The 18,041-nt window shown below is 44.0% G+C and overlaps 1 protein-coding gene and 1 non-coding gene across 13 annotated transcripts in view; one reads left to right on the forward strand and one right to left on the reverse strand.

Annotated features, from left to right (window-relative positions):
- The window catches only part of WASHC5 (WASH complex subunit 5), a 70,456-nt gene that overhangs the window by 32,200 nt on the left and 20,215 nt on the right, over window positions 1-18,041 (forward strand). For 5 of the 12 annotated variants that reach the window (XM_073330147.1, XM_073330148.1, XM_073330151.1 and 2 more), the window contains exons 26-29: window positions 36-132; window positions 1,107-1,260; window positions 1,570-1,657; window positions 5,688-5,801. In XM_073330147.1, the coding sequence (XP_073186248.1) occupies window positions 36-132; window positions 1,107-1,260; window positions 1,570-1,657; window positions 5,688-5,801 (453 nt within the window). Of the gene's footprint in view, window positions 1-35; window positions 133-1,106; window positions 1,261-1,569; window positions 1,658-3,304; window positions 3,716-5,687; window positions 5,802-7,899; window positions 7,957-15,469; window positions 17,373-17,400; window positions 17,601-18,041 lie in introns of those variants that run through there. The other 7 variants (XM_073330154.1, XM_073330155.1, XM_073330144.1 and 4 more) reach the window with 6 other exon arrangements.
- LOC140907970 (small nucleolar RNA U3) lies at window positions 14,904-15,115 on the reverse strand. The gene has a single exon (XR_012157685.1). It is a non-coding gene; the product is annotated as a small nucleolar RNA U3 (small nucleolar RNA).

Below are 18,041 nucleotides of genomic sequence, written 5' to 3' on the forward strand. Positions count from 1 at the left end.
GCATGTAAACACTGTGTGTTCCTTTTTCTTCCCAGATATATATAACTACGAAACGGCTCCCATATTTCCCCACAGTCAACTTCCTATTTCTGATTGCCCAGCTGCCAAAACTTCAGTACAACAAAAATCTAGGTATTGTATAAATTGTTATTACATAAAAACAGTTGGACTCTATGTAAATGTAGATGTATTCAAGATATTCGGCTCTTGACTTAAAATGTATGGGCTAGATTTTTTGTTTTTATATATAGCACAAACCAGACCCTCTCTGGCCTCTCTATGTACAACTCCATTTATAACTTACTGTTTAACTGCAATATGTAAGTCGTGATGTGACAAAGGACCTCTTTGTAAATATTTAACAGTGATAATTGAATGTACAAGGCCAAACACAATATAGGTAATATGCACAACCATCTGCTTCACCTAACATGAGTAAAGTAATGCAGAAAATGTATTACTGTCCATTAGCTACGGGGTTCTGCTAATGTGGCAGAGAACTTAGATACTAGAAGTACATCTTAAATAGATGGGGAGGTAAGTTTTGAGATTTCATCTTCACCTTTGGAACTGTGAGCCTGATCCAAACCCCATTTTAGTCAATGGAAAGGCTTCAGTTGACTTAATTGGGTTTTGGATTGGGCCCTACAGGATGAGGGGGAAGAGTGCAGGAGAAAATAAGAATATGGCTCCTCATTCTTTAGATTTAGGTGCCGTAAGCCCTGTATTTCCCCTCCTCCTAACCCCTTTTCTCTAAAAAGCTACACCCCAATTAGAAACTTACCTCTTTCAGGCTCTTCCTATTGGTTAGTTTAAAACTACCTAACTTGGGATCTAGTTCCTTGGAGTTGTATGACTGTTAACTAGAGTGAAAAGCCATGTCTTCAGCCCCATATGAATTACAAGGTGGAGAGGGCCCTTCAGGATTTGGGGTGGCTGGGGTTGGATTTGACAAGGTTGATCTGATGCCCCCAAACCCGGGGACCAACATATGAAAAGTAAAAACAGGAATAGCATGAAGCCTCTTGAGAATAACTCTTGTTTGGCTGTGATATAAAGGATGTTTTTGTGAAAATAAAGGGGAAAATGTGGTGGTTTCCTTTCAGGAATGGTGTGCAGAAAGCCAGCAGATCCAATTGACTGGCCCCCTTTAGTGCTTGGACTCCTCACTCTGTTGAAACAGTTCCATTCACGATACACTGAACAATTTCTGGCTCTGATTGGTCAGTTTATTCGCTCAACAATGGAGCAGTGCACAAGGTATCTCTTTTCACATTTATTTTAATGTCCCCTTTTGTGTAGGACTTTCAGTTTATTTGAACATTCTTTTTTTTTTTTTTTAAGTCTGTAATTTGATTAGAATATGTTTAATCATATATTTAGGTGTCATGTCCTAGTCTCTTTTTTGTGTGTGTGGTGATATCCCACAGTACACTGACCTACATGAATAAATATTATGTGGGAGGTTGGTATTTTTTTAACAAAACTTACCTTAGCTAGTCAAAAAGACAATGTCCAGCTGCTTGAGTTTCATTTGTGTGTGTGTGTGCGCGCATTTGTGTATTATAGCCAGAAGATACCAGAAATGCCTGCTGATGTAGTGGGTGCCCTTATGTTCCTAGAAGATTATGTTCGTTATACAAAGTTACCAAGAAGGGTAAGTAAGAAAACTTGGATTCAGCATGGTGTTGGGAGAGCATTAAAATACACCATATCCTCAACTAGTGTAAACTGGCATCAAAACCAAAGGAAGTACATGGGTTTACACCAGCTGGGGATCTGGCCTATTATCTTGAAAGTATTCTACTGTTAGTCAAAAGCCCTGGCTGTAGGTTTTTACTGCTTACATTTTCCAATCATTAGTTGTAATGGGAGACTGGAATTGGGTGGTCAATACAATAGATGCTTTTCCTGTTATTGGGGACTAGCCTTCATGTGCGTTTTCATCTGTCCTTTTTAAAAGTTTACTTAATCCTCAGAATCCTTTATTAAAAGAGCTAATTTTGGTTTATGCTGATGTTAGGAATAGTGGTGGTCATGCCTAGCAGTTTAACCCAGGATCAGGGTATCTCTTTGTCAAGACTGACCAGTTAGGCATGTCAAACAAGTGTATCAAGTCCTCATCAGTGCTCAGCATAAGGAACCTTAAAGGACATATAAAAGTGAAAAAAATCTTCTGTCTGCGAATAGGTCACTGTGAAGCCTTTCTCCATACCATCTAGAAATTGATTGATTAGCAACTCTGTGTGTCAGTCCGATTGCTTTATACCATTGCTCCCATCTCTGTCACGTCATCCCCACTTTGAAGGGTCATTTAGCTACTATTTCAGCTTTCTGTGAACTTCAGGACAAGAATTCACTTTCTGCTCATCCCATCTTCTAGTGATTGCGTTTGTGAGGGACATGTTACATTAAAAAAAGAAAGACAGTGGTGGTCATGGGATATTTTGCACTCTGAAATGAGGATTATGAGATAAATTGGGTGATGTTGGGTTCTAAATCGAGAGCCATGGGTTTGGGTGGTTTCTAAATTTGGCAAAACAAATTCTTCAATAACAAATTTTACCTAAGGCAATGAAGCCTCCTTCTCAGCCTCTTGATACCAATAAACTAAAGTTTCACATGAAAGGCAGCCATGACAATTTGGATTTATAAAGTTAACTTCGCAGTTTACTATGACTCCAATAATTTATTCATCGCATGATGCAGTTCTGCATCTCACTACAAGTTGTGTCTAATACCATTTGCTATAAACTGTAACACCAGTAACAAGTTGAAAAGTGTGGGGAAGTTGCTGTTTCTGGAAAAGGGCATTGCTAAGCAGTGCTCCTGAGTCAAAGATATAGAATATTCCTCTCCAGATTATCTCCTGTTGTTCCAGCCACTTTGCACTGCCTGGCTGGCATAGCCTGACCTAGATCTCCCTGATGTTGGGGCATGAGGTTGCAGAGCAGAGTGCTCCAATGCTCTGCCAATTCTCAACTACTGTATATGTCCCATAGGGACAACAGACAATTGGTATAAGTTAGAGCATCTCAGGGGATGTTCTAACTTAAGCTGGAGCTACTTACAGCTCCCTGAAACTGTACCCAAACTCCTGTGCCAAGCAGATGTCTGTAGGAAAGAATCTGGGTCTCCGAGTGTGTATATATAGTAGAAACCCAGCTAGTCCACATTGATAACATTGGGCATTTACTTAGTGGGGGACCTACATGTAATATCCATGGGCAGCGTTGTTTGCTGTGTTCATGGCTGGATGTTGCTATGGAATACTTAACAGAGTTACTGTTCTCTGTTTCTTTAGGTTGTTGAAGCACATGTGCCTAATTTCATTTTTGATGAATTCAGAACAGTTCTGTAAATGCGGAAATAAGAATGAGCCAATTACAATTAGCAATTACAAAACAAGTGAACTTGGAGAGGGCAGAGGAAGGAAAAAAATAGCACTTCAGAGCTATGTGTTTTCTGTGTCTAGGGGAATAACCACAAAGGTCTGAATAAAATGTAACTGTCAGCACTAGTCCATGTAACTAATCTTGTTTAAATCATGATATCATATGTGATTTCTATCCCATCCAAGCAGCACACATTTTGTACTGCACATTATAAATGCTGTATGTAATTGTTTATGTACAAAATCATTTAGTTTTATGTTCTAAAGAACTATTTGTGGAAGTTTGACTTTTGTATCACAAGTAAAATAATATGGAAAGCAGTGGATTTGGATTTTTTCACGTATGATGAGTTCCCTACTCAGTACCATCTTGAAGCTAAACACACATTGGAAGAGGATTTAGGCCCTGATTTAGGCCTTGCACTGCTAAAGTCAGTGGTAGCTTTGTCCTTGACCTCAATGAGCAAAGGATCAGGTCCTCAAAGAAATACAGTCTATTAGTGAAGGTTCCTGACTTGCTCCAGCACTCCAGATGTCCACCTCCCTGGGAGTGCAGATCCAAAGATAGATTATGAAATTCGCCCCCTCCCTCAAGGTGGAGAGAGGTGTATACACTTCTTATTTTCCCTCTCGCTCCCTCTCCCCAGTTAGAAATTACAGAAACTGGGTTCAATAATAAAACAAATTTTACTAACTATAAAATGCAGATTTTGAGTGGTAAAAGGGGTAACAAACAGAACAAAGCAGATTACTAAGCAAATGAAATCAAACACACACACTAAGCTAGTTTCACTAAAGAAATTGGTTACAAATAGTATCTCTCACCCTAGATATTGTTGCAGGCAATTTGCAATGTTTCAGGGGGTTAGAATTCCATTTATATTCCTTTTCAGACTGGACTCCTGTCTCAGTCTGGACTCCCCCCTTGCCTTCCTTTTTGCAGTCTCTCGGGCAGACAGGCCATATTGAGGAGTCCTGTTTGTCTTCTTCCCCACCCCCCCTTAAATAGGGTTTACATAAGGTGGGAATCCTTTGTCTCCCAAACTTGACCCTCCCCCCCTTGTCTTGGAAAGTTACAAGAAGTTCCAGGTAATGTTTTAGTATCAGGTGACAAGACCACCTGACTGTAGGATCACAGAGTCCATGAGTCAGTGGCAGTATGGAGAGTCCGCAGGAAAGCCAAGCTTTTCACAGTTCATTGTCATTGCTGATGGGCCATCCGTCCTGTCTGGCTTTTCCATTTTTGTACCTGAAGTGTTAGCAGTGGGTGTCACCCAAAGTAGCATAGTTGAAATACAGATACATAGTCAATAGTCCTAACTTTGGATACAGAAATGATACAGGCGTAGAAATTGGATAATCACATTAAGTAAATCATATCCTTTCCAATGATATATCACATAAACCATCTTGCATAAAGTATATCTCAGTTATGTCATTCATATAGTAAGCATATTTTCATAAAGAGTATGGAATGACACATCACAATTCCCCAGCAGATATTTTAAGTCTCAAATATTTGTTTCGTTGTAATGATGACCTCTTCTTGTTTTAATTGATAATACAGAAAAAGCTTTTTTAATGGGCATGTCGGGGAAACGGGGTGCCGGTAAATTAAAAATGCTGGTTAACTCAGAGGGAGGGGTTTGAAGTGCGGGGTAGGGGTGCAGGGCTGGGCTATGGGGCCCGGGCTCTGGGAGGGAATTTGAGTCCAGGAGGGGCTTGGGGTGCCGGATGGGGGGCAGCGCTCAACTCCGGCAGCTCCCCGCTAGCAGCTCCTTGTCCCTGCTGCTCCTGGCCGAGGCGCAGCCAGGTGGCTCTGCAAGCAGGCATGCTGCCTCCATCTGCAGGCACCGCGCCCCGCAGCTCCCAAGGGGAGCACTTGGGGAGGGGGGAAGGAGGCAGCGTGCCTGCAGAGCTGCCTGGCCGTGCCTCTGCCAGCAACAGCAGGGACAGGGAACTGCTTGCGGGAAGCCGCCAGAGGTGAGCGCCTATGTCCCAACCTCCTTCAAGCCCCCTCCCAGAGCACAACCCACAGCCCCTCCCCAGCCCCCTGCCAGCACCGCACCAACCGCACTTTAAACCGGACTTTCAGTGCAGATCAGAAATGCCATTTTATAGAACTTGCCAGTTGGTGAAGTGCTGGATAAAAGAGCTTTTACTGTAGCTGTTAAGTAATAGAAAGACCGCCGTTGATGATAATGTCCGAAATAATTTTATCAAAAAACATAAGACTTCGATATCAACATTGCTTGTGAAAATAATATGTTTAAAAAATTTGGTTTGTTTCTAGGTGGCCTCATTCTACTTTCATTTATTCCTGGTTTATCCTAATATAATAGGATTGAAATCAGTGCAGTTAAAATGGTGCAAAACTGCTACAAGTGAGATCAGAATCAGTCCCAAGGTATTTTTAAAGTATTTTCCACTTTAAACAATTATTTTTAAATGTGTAAAGAAGCAGTTGCAGTTATGCAGTTATAGAAACACATCAGCGGGTGTATAGATATGCGGTCTTTGGAACAAGTGTCACTTCTGTGAATGATAAGGTTTTTTGTCCTTGTTTCAGTAAACTTGAGGAATTAGGGTTTACATTCATTAGAACTGGTTTAACAAAATACTATTTTAAATGCCATATTAAAAGCTGAAAAATGTTCTAAGTTTATAGTCTCCATGCACTTTTTCAATAAAATTGTTCATAAAAAGAAAGTTAATAGTTCTCACTCAGGGTTACCTCAGCTATTGCAGTAATTTCCTAAATATAAGGGGGAAACTGTGCTATCCCAGACACCTTTCTGTGGCCTCTGCTAACACATGTTGAGTGGAGGATTGTGAATTCCAGTGGGGTTTGATTGTGGCAGTTAGGCACTTAAGTCCTTTTGTGAATCGAGCTCATTGTGACTTATGAATTGAATACAAAGCACTTGCATGCACTCCAGAGATGGGATTAATTCAGTGACCATCCCTCAGTATTGTCATTGTGGTCAGAATTAAACTACCAATTCCATAAAGAGAGTACTGTAGCTGGTATTTGTAATATTTAAATGTTTTGTACATTAATTAATAGGGGCAGGATAGCCCTAGCAGGTAGGAACAAAACTGCTTACGTTTTCCAGTCATTAGTACTCACCCTCTGGTGTAGCTGATATTAATGTCCTCCTCAAAATAATATCCAGCTGCTAGAGGCCACGCTTCTTGTGATGTCTGTGTAAGTGCAGTACCTGCCAGAGGTTTGTGGCTTAACAGCATCAGAGTGTGAGAGGGATAACCCAGGCTGGTGGGATAGAGGGCTCAGTGGTCCCACAGTTTAGGTTGCACCCTGGAGACCCCGTCATACCCACCCAAACAGGGGCACCAGAACAGGGGGGCCCAAGGGTCCATGGCCCGCCCACTTTTTGAAAGTGGATGGGCCTGCCCCTCCACTTTTCACCACAGGCTCAGCCCTCCTGCCCCTCCTCTTTCCCCCGAGACCTTGCCCCCCAGCCAGGCTGGAAGTAGAGCCTGGCCTGGGAGCTTGGACGGCTGTGGGGAGCTGTGAACCCTCCACCTGCCCAGGGTGGGTGGGGGCCTGAGAGCAGGCCCTTTAGGTGCCTAAATGCCACAATCAAACCCCACTGGAATTCACAATCCTCCACTCAGCTACTGCCAAACATGTAGGTGCCTAAGTGCCAAGCGAGTTTAAATTTTTACAGTGAAAGTTCCCAAGGCATCTATGTTCTACCTCTAGGCATGCACACTACAGCCCCATGCCTGGCATCCAGCTGTCTATGCTCCAGAATGATTCACAACCTGGGGGGAGGTAAATATTCCTTTGCCTGGGGGGCCCAATCCAGGAAGAATAACTGAGTTACATGAATGATTCTTCAACCACTCATGAACCATCAATAGGGAAGCTCCAGCCAATTCCCCACAGCTCCTCAGCCTTACACACCAGAACTGTATCATCTAACACTGGTTAGAAGCCTGACCAGTGTACGCTCATTACCCAGTCCGCCCCTCCCTGAATGTGGAGAGAACGCACAGTAGGCTTTGTAAACTGAGCTGAGTTTTCCCAAGCACTTCAGCCAAAAAACACTGTTTTAGGTAAGCTATAAAACAGATTTATTAACTACAGAAAGATAGATTTTAAGTGATTATAAGTAGCAGGCATAGAAGTCAGAGTTGATTATCTAAGAGATAGGTAGATTGATGAGATAGGATAGAATGGATTTCCAATTGAAAGATTATTCTTCATTCAGATTACATTGCTAGGAAGAATTTCATAATATTTAACTTACAATTTATTTTTGTTCAGGTTCATCCCATTATTCCTACTTAAATGCCCTTTTAACACCCTATCAAATTTCTTTCCCTTCTTGGTGTTTGCACCTTTCATAAATTAGTGCATGGTTGCCATATGCACCATCAGTTTTTGTGCTGATTACACACTCTGAATACTGAACCAGCTTTATGATATAATCTATAACATCATAGTTAACTCATGAAAATTCTCATTTCCTGCACAGTGTGGCATAAGCACTTCCTATTGCAAGAGAGTGAGACCATGACAGAATTTTTGTTCAGGTGAGATCTATAGTCTCTCATACTCAGAATTCTCCTATTTATATTCATAGTATCCTCTCTAGGTTTGTGCCTAATTTCAAGTCACCCTCCCACCCCCCAAAAAAAACAAAAAACAAAAAAAACATGAGAGATTCAGAAGTTCAACTCAAACGCAAAATTGATTTTTCTCGTATTCAGTATTCCTTTAAAGAGCATTTATCATCTCATTGGTTAAAATCAATGATCAGTATGGTATGTTAATTATCTCTATAATGCTCAAATCGAAGAATTTAGATATGTCCAGTTTTTCCTCACTGAAATGTATAAATGTAATTTAATTAGCTGACCAAAGTGAGTCCCTAAGCTCAACTCAGCAGTGTTCCCCGTCCCAGATCTTACCTCTGACCCTTTCCATGTTGTTATTGTTATTGTTGGGTCTGAGACCCTGACTGGTCTTCACCACTCTGACAGCTATAGCGTTTTCTATGAGTTGGGAGAAACTCCCCCTAGTAAGCTTGGACATTTTAATTGGCAGAGGCTGTCAGTTTGTCCTGAGTCTGAGACTGATCCGCAGTTCAGTGAAGTCAATAGCAGAATTTCCACTGATCTCACTGGGGAATCATAGAACTGGAAGGGACCTTGAGAGGTCATCTAGTCCAGTCCCCTGCACTCAAGGCAGGACTAAGTATTATCTAGAACATCCCTGACAGGTATTTGTCCAGTGGATCTGGCTGATTGTTAAAATATGCTTCCTATCATCTGTACACATCTATTTCCCCTCTCCCCCAGGCTGGCCCTGCTCACTAGTCTTACAGACTCCTAAGGTTGAAGACAATATAACAGAGACTCATGAAAATGCACTCCAACTGTTAAGCAAAGGTTTATGTTTGACACTGCAAGAAGCTTGGCTTCTAGTAGCTGGCAAGCTGGATATTATTGTGAGGAGGAGATTAGTATCAGCTACACCATCAGGTGAATACTTTTCTATCCAAGTCTCTCACTCAGGAATGGGTGATTGGGGAGGAGGTCTCCTCAAGCACTCTTACAAGATTATGGCAGTTTGAGGGCACAGACTCAGCTTCACCCACAAATGTTGAGATAGGCAAAATATATGATGTTGAAGAGAAAAAGGAACATTTCAGAACCTTCTGAAGAGTCACTCTGGGGTCATTTCCAGAACAGCACTGGATTGGGGAGGGCTTTCAGGTTAATCTGCTCTGATTCATTCCTCCCTGATATGAATCTGCATTTGCTAGCACACCGTGAAATTCTGTTTTCATGGCAACATCTGGAAAGGACATAAATAGTAGTGAGTAGCTGTCTCTAGGAGTTTAGTCAATGCTGCCATGGAAACCACCTTTGCTATTTTTTGGAGAAAACCTCCTAACTTCCCTTTTCCTGTTTTCATCTTTGGCCTTCCTGACATGCACCACAGCCTCCTCCAGCATCCAGTGCCTTCCCCAGAGTCTGCACCCAGCCCTACATCCAGTGCTGGCTCCTTCAGGCTTTCTTCCCCTCTTCCCATACCCAACACTTCCAATGGCAGCCATCTTGCCTAAGACACCACTCAAATTAATAAGGCTGGGAACAGGTCCTTGGAGTTGGGAGAATTTAGGGAAACTCCTACCTGTTTAGTTTCACTCAGCTGAGCAATGACTGTGTCTCCTGGAGTCCCTAGCATTGTTTACATGCTCCCCTATGCCCAACCAGGATCCCAGCACCACAAATTAGCCCTTCTCTTGCTCCCTACAACCTATGTCTGCCCTCCTTTAGCTAATTTTTTAAAACATTTCTTGATTTTGCATTTAGGAGGATGCTTTGAATACAAACAGGGATACCAGGCCCTCTGGAAGGAGCACTCGCCGGTAGCAAACTGAGTGCTTGGTCTGTCCGTGCCAATCACTCAGTAATAGAATTGGTTCCATTTCCTGTGCAACATTTGTGAGAAAAATTCCTCTTTGAAATTTATCAGATGGAAAATTTCCCCCCAAAATTTTTCTAAATCAAATGAAACAAATATTTTCATTTTGTTTTGACGTCAAATGATTTCTTTCCGTTTTGAAAACCAAAAAAATAGTTTTCTATTTTCAGGGTTCCCCCTGGCCCCCTCTTTCTTTCCCATTTTTTTCTTTCCCTCTTTTTCCCTCACCCCCCTGGAAAAGGCTAAAAAGGATGACTGTGACGAGAAGCCCCGTCTTCACACTATTGGTCTCTAACTGGGAAAAGTTGTGACAGTGAGAACGTGTAGGAAAAAATAGGAAACAAGAATATTATTTCCAGCAAGGGAGAAATAGGAACAGTTTTGGTCAAAAAATATTCAACCAATCCTACTCTCTTTGAAAGTGTCCTGCATGGACTTTCTGGTATTGACGACAGAGAGCACCCCCTCTGAAGGTCTCTAGTCTGACAGTGTGTTTGGGAGACGGGGAGGATATTTTTTGAAGACACAATCGCACCATCTTCTCATTTACACTTCCTCTAAGCCAAATGCCTGCAGCCCAGTATCTCTCTGTCCTTAAAGTCTTTTGATTTGTTAACAATTACTACTTTATCTAAGCAGGATCAATGTTTGGTTAATAGGCAGTGCAGTTGTAGCCATGTTGGTTCCAGGATATTAGTGCAACAAGGTGAGTGAGGTGATCTCTTTTATTTGGCCAACTTATGTTGGTCAGAGGTACAAGCTTTCGAGCCACACACAGCTGGAACAGATTGTTTCACATAAGTAGTTAACACATATTCTAAGGGACCACTCCAGTCTATACATGGAAGAACACGTAGGAAAAGGAAGGGATTCCTTATTCTATCTGTAACCCTTCTGCCAGGTGGAGCCGGCAACAACCAGGGCTGGGTTCAATGTCTAAGGGTTCCTTTTCAACAATACAACATAGAAAATGGCTTGAGCCCCCACCCAGTAACCTGGGACAATTATACACCACCCCGTTGGCGCCTCTAGAGGCAATTCTTCCGCTCTCACAAGCACAGAGCCTGAGTGTAGAAAATAAACTTTTAATAGAAGGAGGGAATTTGGGAAAACGCCACAAGCAGGCTTCATCAACATAAAACCATGAACAAAAGGCTCACCCCAGTGTCCTTTTGCCTCAGGTTCTTAAGTCCAGCAACCAAAAGTTTCTTTAACATGCCCCTCCCCTCCTTGCACCCCACTCACAGTTGTTGTCCTCTGCCAATGCAGACCCAGAGTTCAGAGATGCAGCTGCAGAGTTCACCTCCCACCCTGGCTGGGGGTGAGTGGCACCTGGCTTGCCTTGCTGTCAGAGCCCTTAACTCACCACTCCACTCACTGCCCTGCTCTGCCCGCCACTCTGGGATGTCTTGAGGGCCCAACGCTCAACACAGCTCTTGCTGAGTTCAGCTGTTAGCATCTCACTCCGAATGCACAGTTTCTTGTGTCAGAGACACTGTCCCAAAGCAGGTTACTGACTATCCGTGATTTCAGTGATGTGACACATAACAAGATTCTAAATTGATGCTTAATCAGCTCTGTTATTGCACAGTGGAGAAAAGAAGGGTCAAATGGTGTCTAGGCCCTTCATGCAGGAGCGCTCATGCAGACCCTGTTTACATATCTGAGTGAGTAGGGTTACTTGTCCTTATTGATGTCTGTATCATCAAAGAGACTGAATCTTCTTGTCTAGCGACTTCTTAATGAGATAGAAAACATGGTGAGTATAGATCCGCTAACAATAGATCATTAGTAAGGCTATGTTTTAGTCACAGGTATTTTTAGTAAAAGTCAGGAACAGGTCACTGGCAGTAAACAAAAATTCACGGCCCATAACCCATCCATGACTTGTACTATATACTCCAAACTAAAACCTGGGCCAAGAGGCCTCAGGTGCTCTGGGGAGGGCAATCTGGAGGTGCTGCGGGTGCTGGGGGGAAGGGTTGAGGGAGGCTCGCAGGCTTCCTCCCTGGCTCCAACCAGCATGTCCCTGCAGCTCCTAGGGGGGAGGGAAGGCAAAGGGGGGCTCCCCACCCTATCCCCATCATGACCTCTGGCTCCGCAGCTCCCATTGGCTGCCGGTTTGGGCAGCGCATGGAGCCCCTTGGCCCCTCTGCCGAGGAACAGAAGGGACATACCGGCCACATCCGGGGAGCCCCTCGACGTAAACGTCGCCCCAAACCCCAGCCTTAGCCCCCCCACACACACCCAAATGCCCGAGCAGCGGCTGATTTAGCTGACTCCAGGGCTGCCAGATCTGCTCAGGCAGTCCCGGAGCTAGCCGCACTGGCCATTGCAGAAGTCACAGAGCCTTAATCATTACCAAAAAAATGACGCTCTCTGTTTTCTACACACTAATGCCAAAGAAGAGCTTAGAATCATAGAATATCAGGGTTGGAAGGGACCTCAGGAGGTCATCTAGTCCAACCCCCTGCTCAAAGCAGGACCAATCCCCAATTAAATCATCCCAGCCAGGGCTTTGTCGAGCCTGACGTTAAAAACTTCTAAGGAAGGAGATTCTACCACCTCCCTAGGTAACGCATTCCAGTGTTTCACAACCCTCCTAGTGAAAAAGTTTTTCCTAATATCCAACCTAAACCTCCCCCAACTTGAGACCTACTCCTTGTCCTGTCCTCTTCTACCACTGAGAATAGTCTAGAACCATCCTCTCTGGAACCACCTCTCAGGTAGTTGAAAGCAGCTATCAAATCCCCCCTCATTCTTCTCTTCTGCAGACTAAACAATCCCAGTTCCCTCAGCCTCTCCTCATAAGTCATGTGTTCCAGACCCCTAATCATTTTTGTTGCCCTTCGCTGGACTCTCTCCAATTTATCCACATCCTTCTTGTAGTGTGGGGCCCAAAACTGGACACAGTACTCCAGATGAGGCCTCACCGATCTCGAATAGAGGGGAATGATCACGTCCCTCGATCTGCTCGCTATGCCCCTACTTATACATCTCAAAATGCCATTGGCCTTCTTGGCAACAAGGGCACACTGCTGACTCATATCCAGGTTCTCGTCCACTGTCACCCCTAGATCCTTTTCCGCAGAACTGCTGCCTAGCCATTCGGTCCCTAGTCTGTAGCTGTGCCTTGGGTTCTTCCGTCCTAAGTGCAGGACTCTGCACTTATCCTTATTGAACCTCATCAGATTTCTTTTGGCCCAATCCTCTAATTTGTCTACGTCCCTCTGTATCCTATCCCTGCCCACCAGCGTATCTACCACTCCTCCCAGTTTAGTATCATCTGCAAATTTGCTGAGAGTGCAATCCACACCATCCTCCAGATCATTTATGAAGATATTGAACAAAACCGGCCCCAGGACCGACCCCTGGGGCACTCCACTTGACACCGGCTGCCAGCTAGACATGGAGCCATTGATCACTACCCGTTGAGCCCGACAATCTAGCCAACTTTCTACCCACCTTATAGTGCATTCATCCAGGCCATACTTCTTTAACTTGCTGACAAGAATACTGTGGGAGACCGTGTCAAAAGCTTTGCTAAAGTCAAGAAACAATACATCCACTGCTTTCCCTTCATCCACAGAACCAGTAATCTCATCATAGAAGGCGATTAGATTAGTCAGGCATGACCTTCCCTTGGTGAATCCATGCTGACTGTTCCTGATCACTTTCCTCTCATGTAAGTGCTTCAGGATTGATTCTTTGAGGACCTGCTCCATGATTTTTCCGGGGACTGAGGTGAGGCTGACTGGCCTGTAGTTCCAAGGATCCTCCTTCTTCCCTTTTTTAAAGATTGGCACTACATTAGCCTTTTTCCAGTCATCTGGGACTTCCCCGCTCGCCACGAGTTTTCAAAGATAATGGCCAATGGCTCTGCAATCACAGCCGCCAATTCCTCTAGCACTCTCAGATGCAACTCGTCCGGCCCCATGTACTTGTGCACGTCCAGCTTTTCTAAATAGTCCCTAACCACCTTCATGAAAACTGTTTGGGGTAGCAATTAGCAAGCCCCAGAAATAGTCAGGAATACTGGCAAAACCACTGGGGACAAAAGTAAATATCTGAAAGAGAATAACAATTCTTTCGTAGATAAATAATGGGACGAGTTGATAGAGATGTAGTGTTTAGTCTGATTTTTCATGAACCTCCTGATGCTTTGGACCTTCCGACTCCTGGCCTTTTCTTTTCCTCTTTTGATTTCAAACTGAATGAAACCTCATTCTTTTGTACTGACAACACATCCCCCCGCCCCCCCACCCCACAGCCAATTTTTCACAATCTTTTCCTTTTTTTATATTTAACCAGATTCCATGCCAGTTTTAAACTTTGGAAAATAAACACTGAAAAATTCCCAGATTTTCTTTTTACAAATAAAAAGGGAAAATACAGAACACTACTTAAAAGCAAGGCTATAGAGCCATAGGCTTTCCATTCAACCGGACCAGAATCCGGATAATCCCTGTCAAAACTTCTAATCGCTATTCACGTGGATGAAAGTGGCTCGGCAGTGTGTGACCTAGAGGACAGTAGGTGACAGGTTCTAGGTTTCTCAGAGAGCAAGAATGGTGGGAATACTGGCTACTATCCTGCTGCTCTCAGCTTTGCCATGCGGGAAAAGACAAAATCTTCCCAAGCACCAGTGGCTCCGGTGGCGTTAGCAGGGAAGCGTCATCTATTTGTTCCAGCGTGAAGGACAATAGGCAGGTGCCATGGTGGGAAGAATGGTCAGACTTCATGAAGGAGTGAGAAATAGCTATTCAGATGAAGTAGAACAAGCAAAAGTAAAAAGACAAGCTTTTGATGGTAAACCCGCTGACTGCAGAGACTAGGAGCAAGGACATAATGGAGACACAGCATGCACACAAAGAAAGCCCTTCTCTAAAGCCTTCTGAGAGATACAGCCCAGTCACACAACACCTGAAAGCTCATGGAGCATTTCACTGCTGAGAGCTCAGTACACAAAACCCACCAGGGCCACAGCTCCCAGCAGCCCCAGCCAAGCTTTTCTTCATACCCAACAACAGGACAAGTTCAAAGCTAACCACTCAGACTGTTTCATTCCCTTGCTCTGCTCAGGGAGGGCAAGACACTCTTCCACAGCAGAAAGCAGCTGCCTCAGAACAGCACTATCTGCCCTTGTCATGCTCAGAAAGAAACACTACAGCTCCTCATCGTGGTTAGCAAGACCAGGCTTTTACAGCCACCCTTCTCCAGTCACCAACTAGAGAAATGACCCCTGAAAGCATAGCCTTAACCAACACCCACCCTGCCAGTCACAGACCGTTCCGGCACATTCTCCTCTACCTGCTGGTTGCTACAATTTGGCCTTCACAAGACAGAGAGCACTACGAGAAGCCCCACGTGAGCAGATCCTGGCTCTCAACTCTGCCCTCCATGGCTCCCTTCCATAGGCTGCCTCTCAAAGCAGCCATCCCCTTTCATTTGCATAAACTGAAGACACAGGCAGGCCACTCCACCAATCTTCTCCCTGCTCCCTTCTCTGCAATGCCTAAGACAGCAATCCTCTAGTTGGCCGAGCCAAGAGCTCTCTAGAAACGACAGCCTATGCAGTTTGGGACACCCAGAGCATGTTTCTTTGGCACCAGAGACCAAACTGGAGACGGTCAGCAGTGGGGAACCAAGCTCTCCAACGAGGGGTGTTTCCTGAACCTGAGGGCCAGCCTTACCATTCTTCAGGGAGCAGGAGCGTTGACATCGAAAAATGTTTGGGAACCACTCCGGAAGCACAGACTTAAAAGGAGTATCCTGCATTTTTGGGGTGGTGTTTTGGTTTTTTTTACCAATTTGCACTGATAAATTAGCAGGCTTATTTTTTAAAGGAGTTCAGGTTTTACTGATTTACACCTGTTTATCAAACCACTCAATGTTGTTTTCAGGTACTTATTTTTGTTAAACTCTAACACTAACAGTTGTACATCAGGTGAACGCGGTAGAGCAGTGGTTTTCCTCCCGAGAAACAAGGAGTGACTGGGAAGATTGCATCGTTTTGCAAGTTTTGGATGAGAAGGAGTGACTGCAAAACTTTTGTGTGCACAAGGCCACTTTCCTGGATCTGGTATGGAGCTTGCCCCAGCCCTGCACCACAGTGACACCAAAATGACACTATGTGCTCATAGTGGAGAAGTGAGTGGCGATTACTGCATGGAAGCTTGCAACATCAGACTGCTTCTCGTCAGTGGGGAATCAATTTGGAGTCAGGAAATCTACCGTTGGGGTTGCTGTGATCCAAGAATGCATGGCCATTAATTGCCTTCTGCTAAAAAGGGTTGTGATTTTGGGCAACATGCAGGAGATACTAAACAGTTTTGCTGTAATGGGGCACCCAAACAGTGGTGGGGCAATAGAAGGTATGCATATCCCTATCTTGGCACCAGATCACCTTGCCACAGAGTACATACACAAAAAGGGCTATTTTTCTATGGTGTTGCAATCACTTGTGGATGTTTTACTGACATCAGCGTGGGATGGTCCAGGAAGGTGTATGATGTGTGCTTCTTTAAGAAAACAGGCCTGTTCAGAAAGTTGCAAGCAGGGACTTTTTTTCCAGATGGCCAAATCACCATTGGAGATGTTGAAATGCCAATAATGTTTCTGGGAGGCACAGCCTACCACTCACTTCTGTGGCTCACGAAGACACACACCGGACATCTGGATGGTAGAAAGGAGCACTTCAACAATAGGCTCAGCAGGTGCAGAATGACGGTTGAATATGACTTTGGCCACTTGAAGGGGTGCTGGTGCAATTTATTCACGAGTTTAGACCTCAGCGAAAAAGATATCCCCATGGTGATAACTGCCTGCTGTGTGCTTCATAATATCTGTGAAGCAAAGAGGGATAAGTTTCCCCAGGGGTGGGGCATAGATGCGGATAGGATATCTGCTCATTTTGAGCAACCAGATACCAGGGCTTTAGAAGAGCTCAGTGGTGAGCTATGCAATTCAGGGAGCCTTTGACAAAACATTTTAATAATGACCTATGGTAATGTGTGTTGATTTCTGTGTGGTGCCTGCTAATGTATTTTTGGCATCCTGCTCTGAACTTTCTTGTGACTGCTGTGTGTGTAGTAAGGTAAGCTTTGAAATGCCCCTCTTGCTTTGATCTCAGAATGACTCCCAGCCCCAACCTGCTCTAACCATTAGTTCCCCCATGCCTGACAGAGCTGGGAAGAGAATCCAGCAGGCCTGACTCCCAGTCCCCCCTGCCCCGCTATAACCAATAGACCCCATTCCTTTGCCAGAACCGGTCAAGTATCTGTCCCACCAGCAGCAAGAGCTGGCGGGGCGGGGGAGGGGGGCGGTCTGTGCTGGGGATGCTCAATCATCTAGCTGCAGCAGACACATATGGTGAGAAAACCCAGCTGTTTCTGGAAATACTTCTGACCCCAGAACACAAGAAAACCAAAAAAGTGTTCAAAACAGTCAAAGCAATGCTCAGCAAGAAATGGGAGACGACCGTGACGCGTAACCTAAACCCAGACGTATTGGTACTGAATATTATTTTTGGGATGTTATCCAGGTGTTTTACCGCTTTCCTGAAGGAGAAGCAGACCATTATGCCAGTGTTTCAACATTTTCCGCTAAAGATGAACTTTCAAATCTGAAAGGGGAATTTACTATTTACATGAACTTGCCTAATCCTGACAATGAGAAACTGGATGTGCTGGCTTTTTGGAACAGTCATCAAGACACACTGCCCAACTTTAGCAAAGTGGCATGGTGAGCTTTGAGTGTACCCCCTGTATCTATTGATGCAGAGTGCATATTTTGAAACTTGGACTACCTCTAAGCCAGCAAGAGGTTCCACATGAGTAAGGATACTTTGAAGAAAATTATGCGAGCATACGCAAACCAGGATTTCTGGAAAAAACCACTAGCTCTGAGAGATACAAAATATAAAAAGTTTCATTATACTGTAGTAAAATGTGTATATTACAACATATTTTTTTCTATTTTTCCTGTTTGTTTTTTTATTTTTAACCTAATTTCATCCCAGTTTTAATGTCTGGAAAAAATCCTGGTTTTTTTTTTTACTAATAAAAACTGAAAATAAGGAATAGTACTTAAAAGCAAGTATATAGAGCTATAGGCTTTCCTTTGAACTGGACCAGAATCCAGATAAACCCTGTCAAAATTTCTAATTGCAATTGACCTGGATGA

The sequence above is a fragment of the Lepidochelys kempii genome, chromosome 2 (genome assembly GCF_965140265.1).
Source record: "Lepidochelys kempii isolate rLepKem1 chromosome 2, rLepKem1.hap2, whole genome shotgun sequence".
Lineage (NCBI taxonomy): Eukaryota > Metazoa > Chordata > Testudines > Cheloniidae > Lepidochelys > Lepidochelys kempii.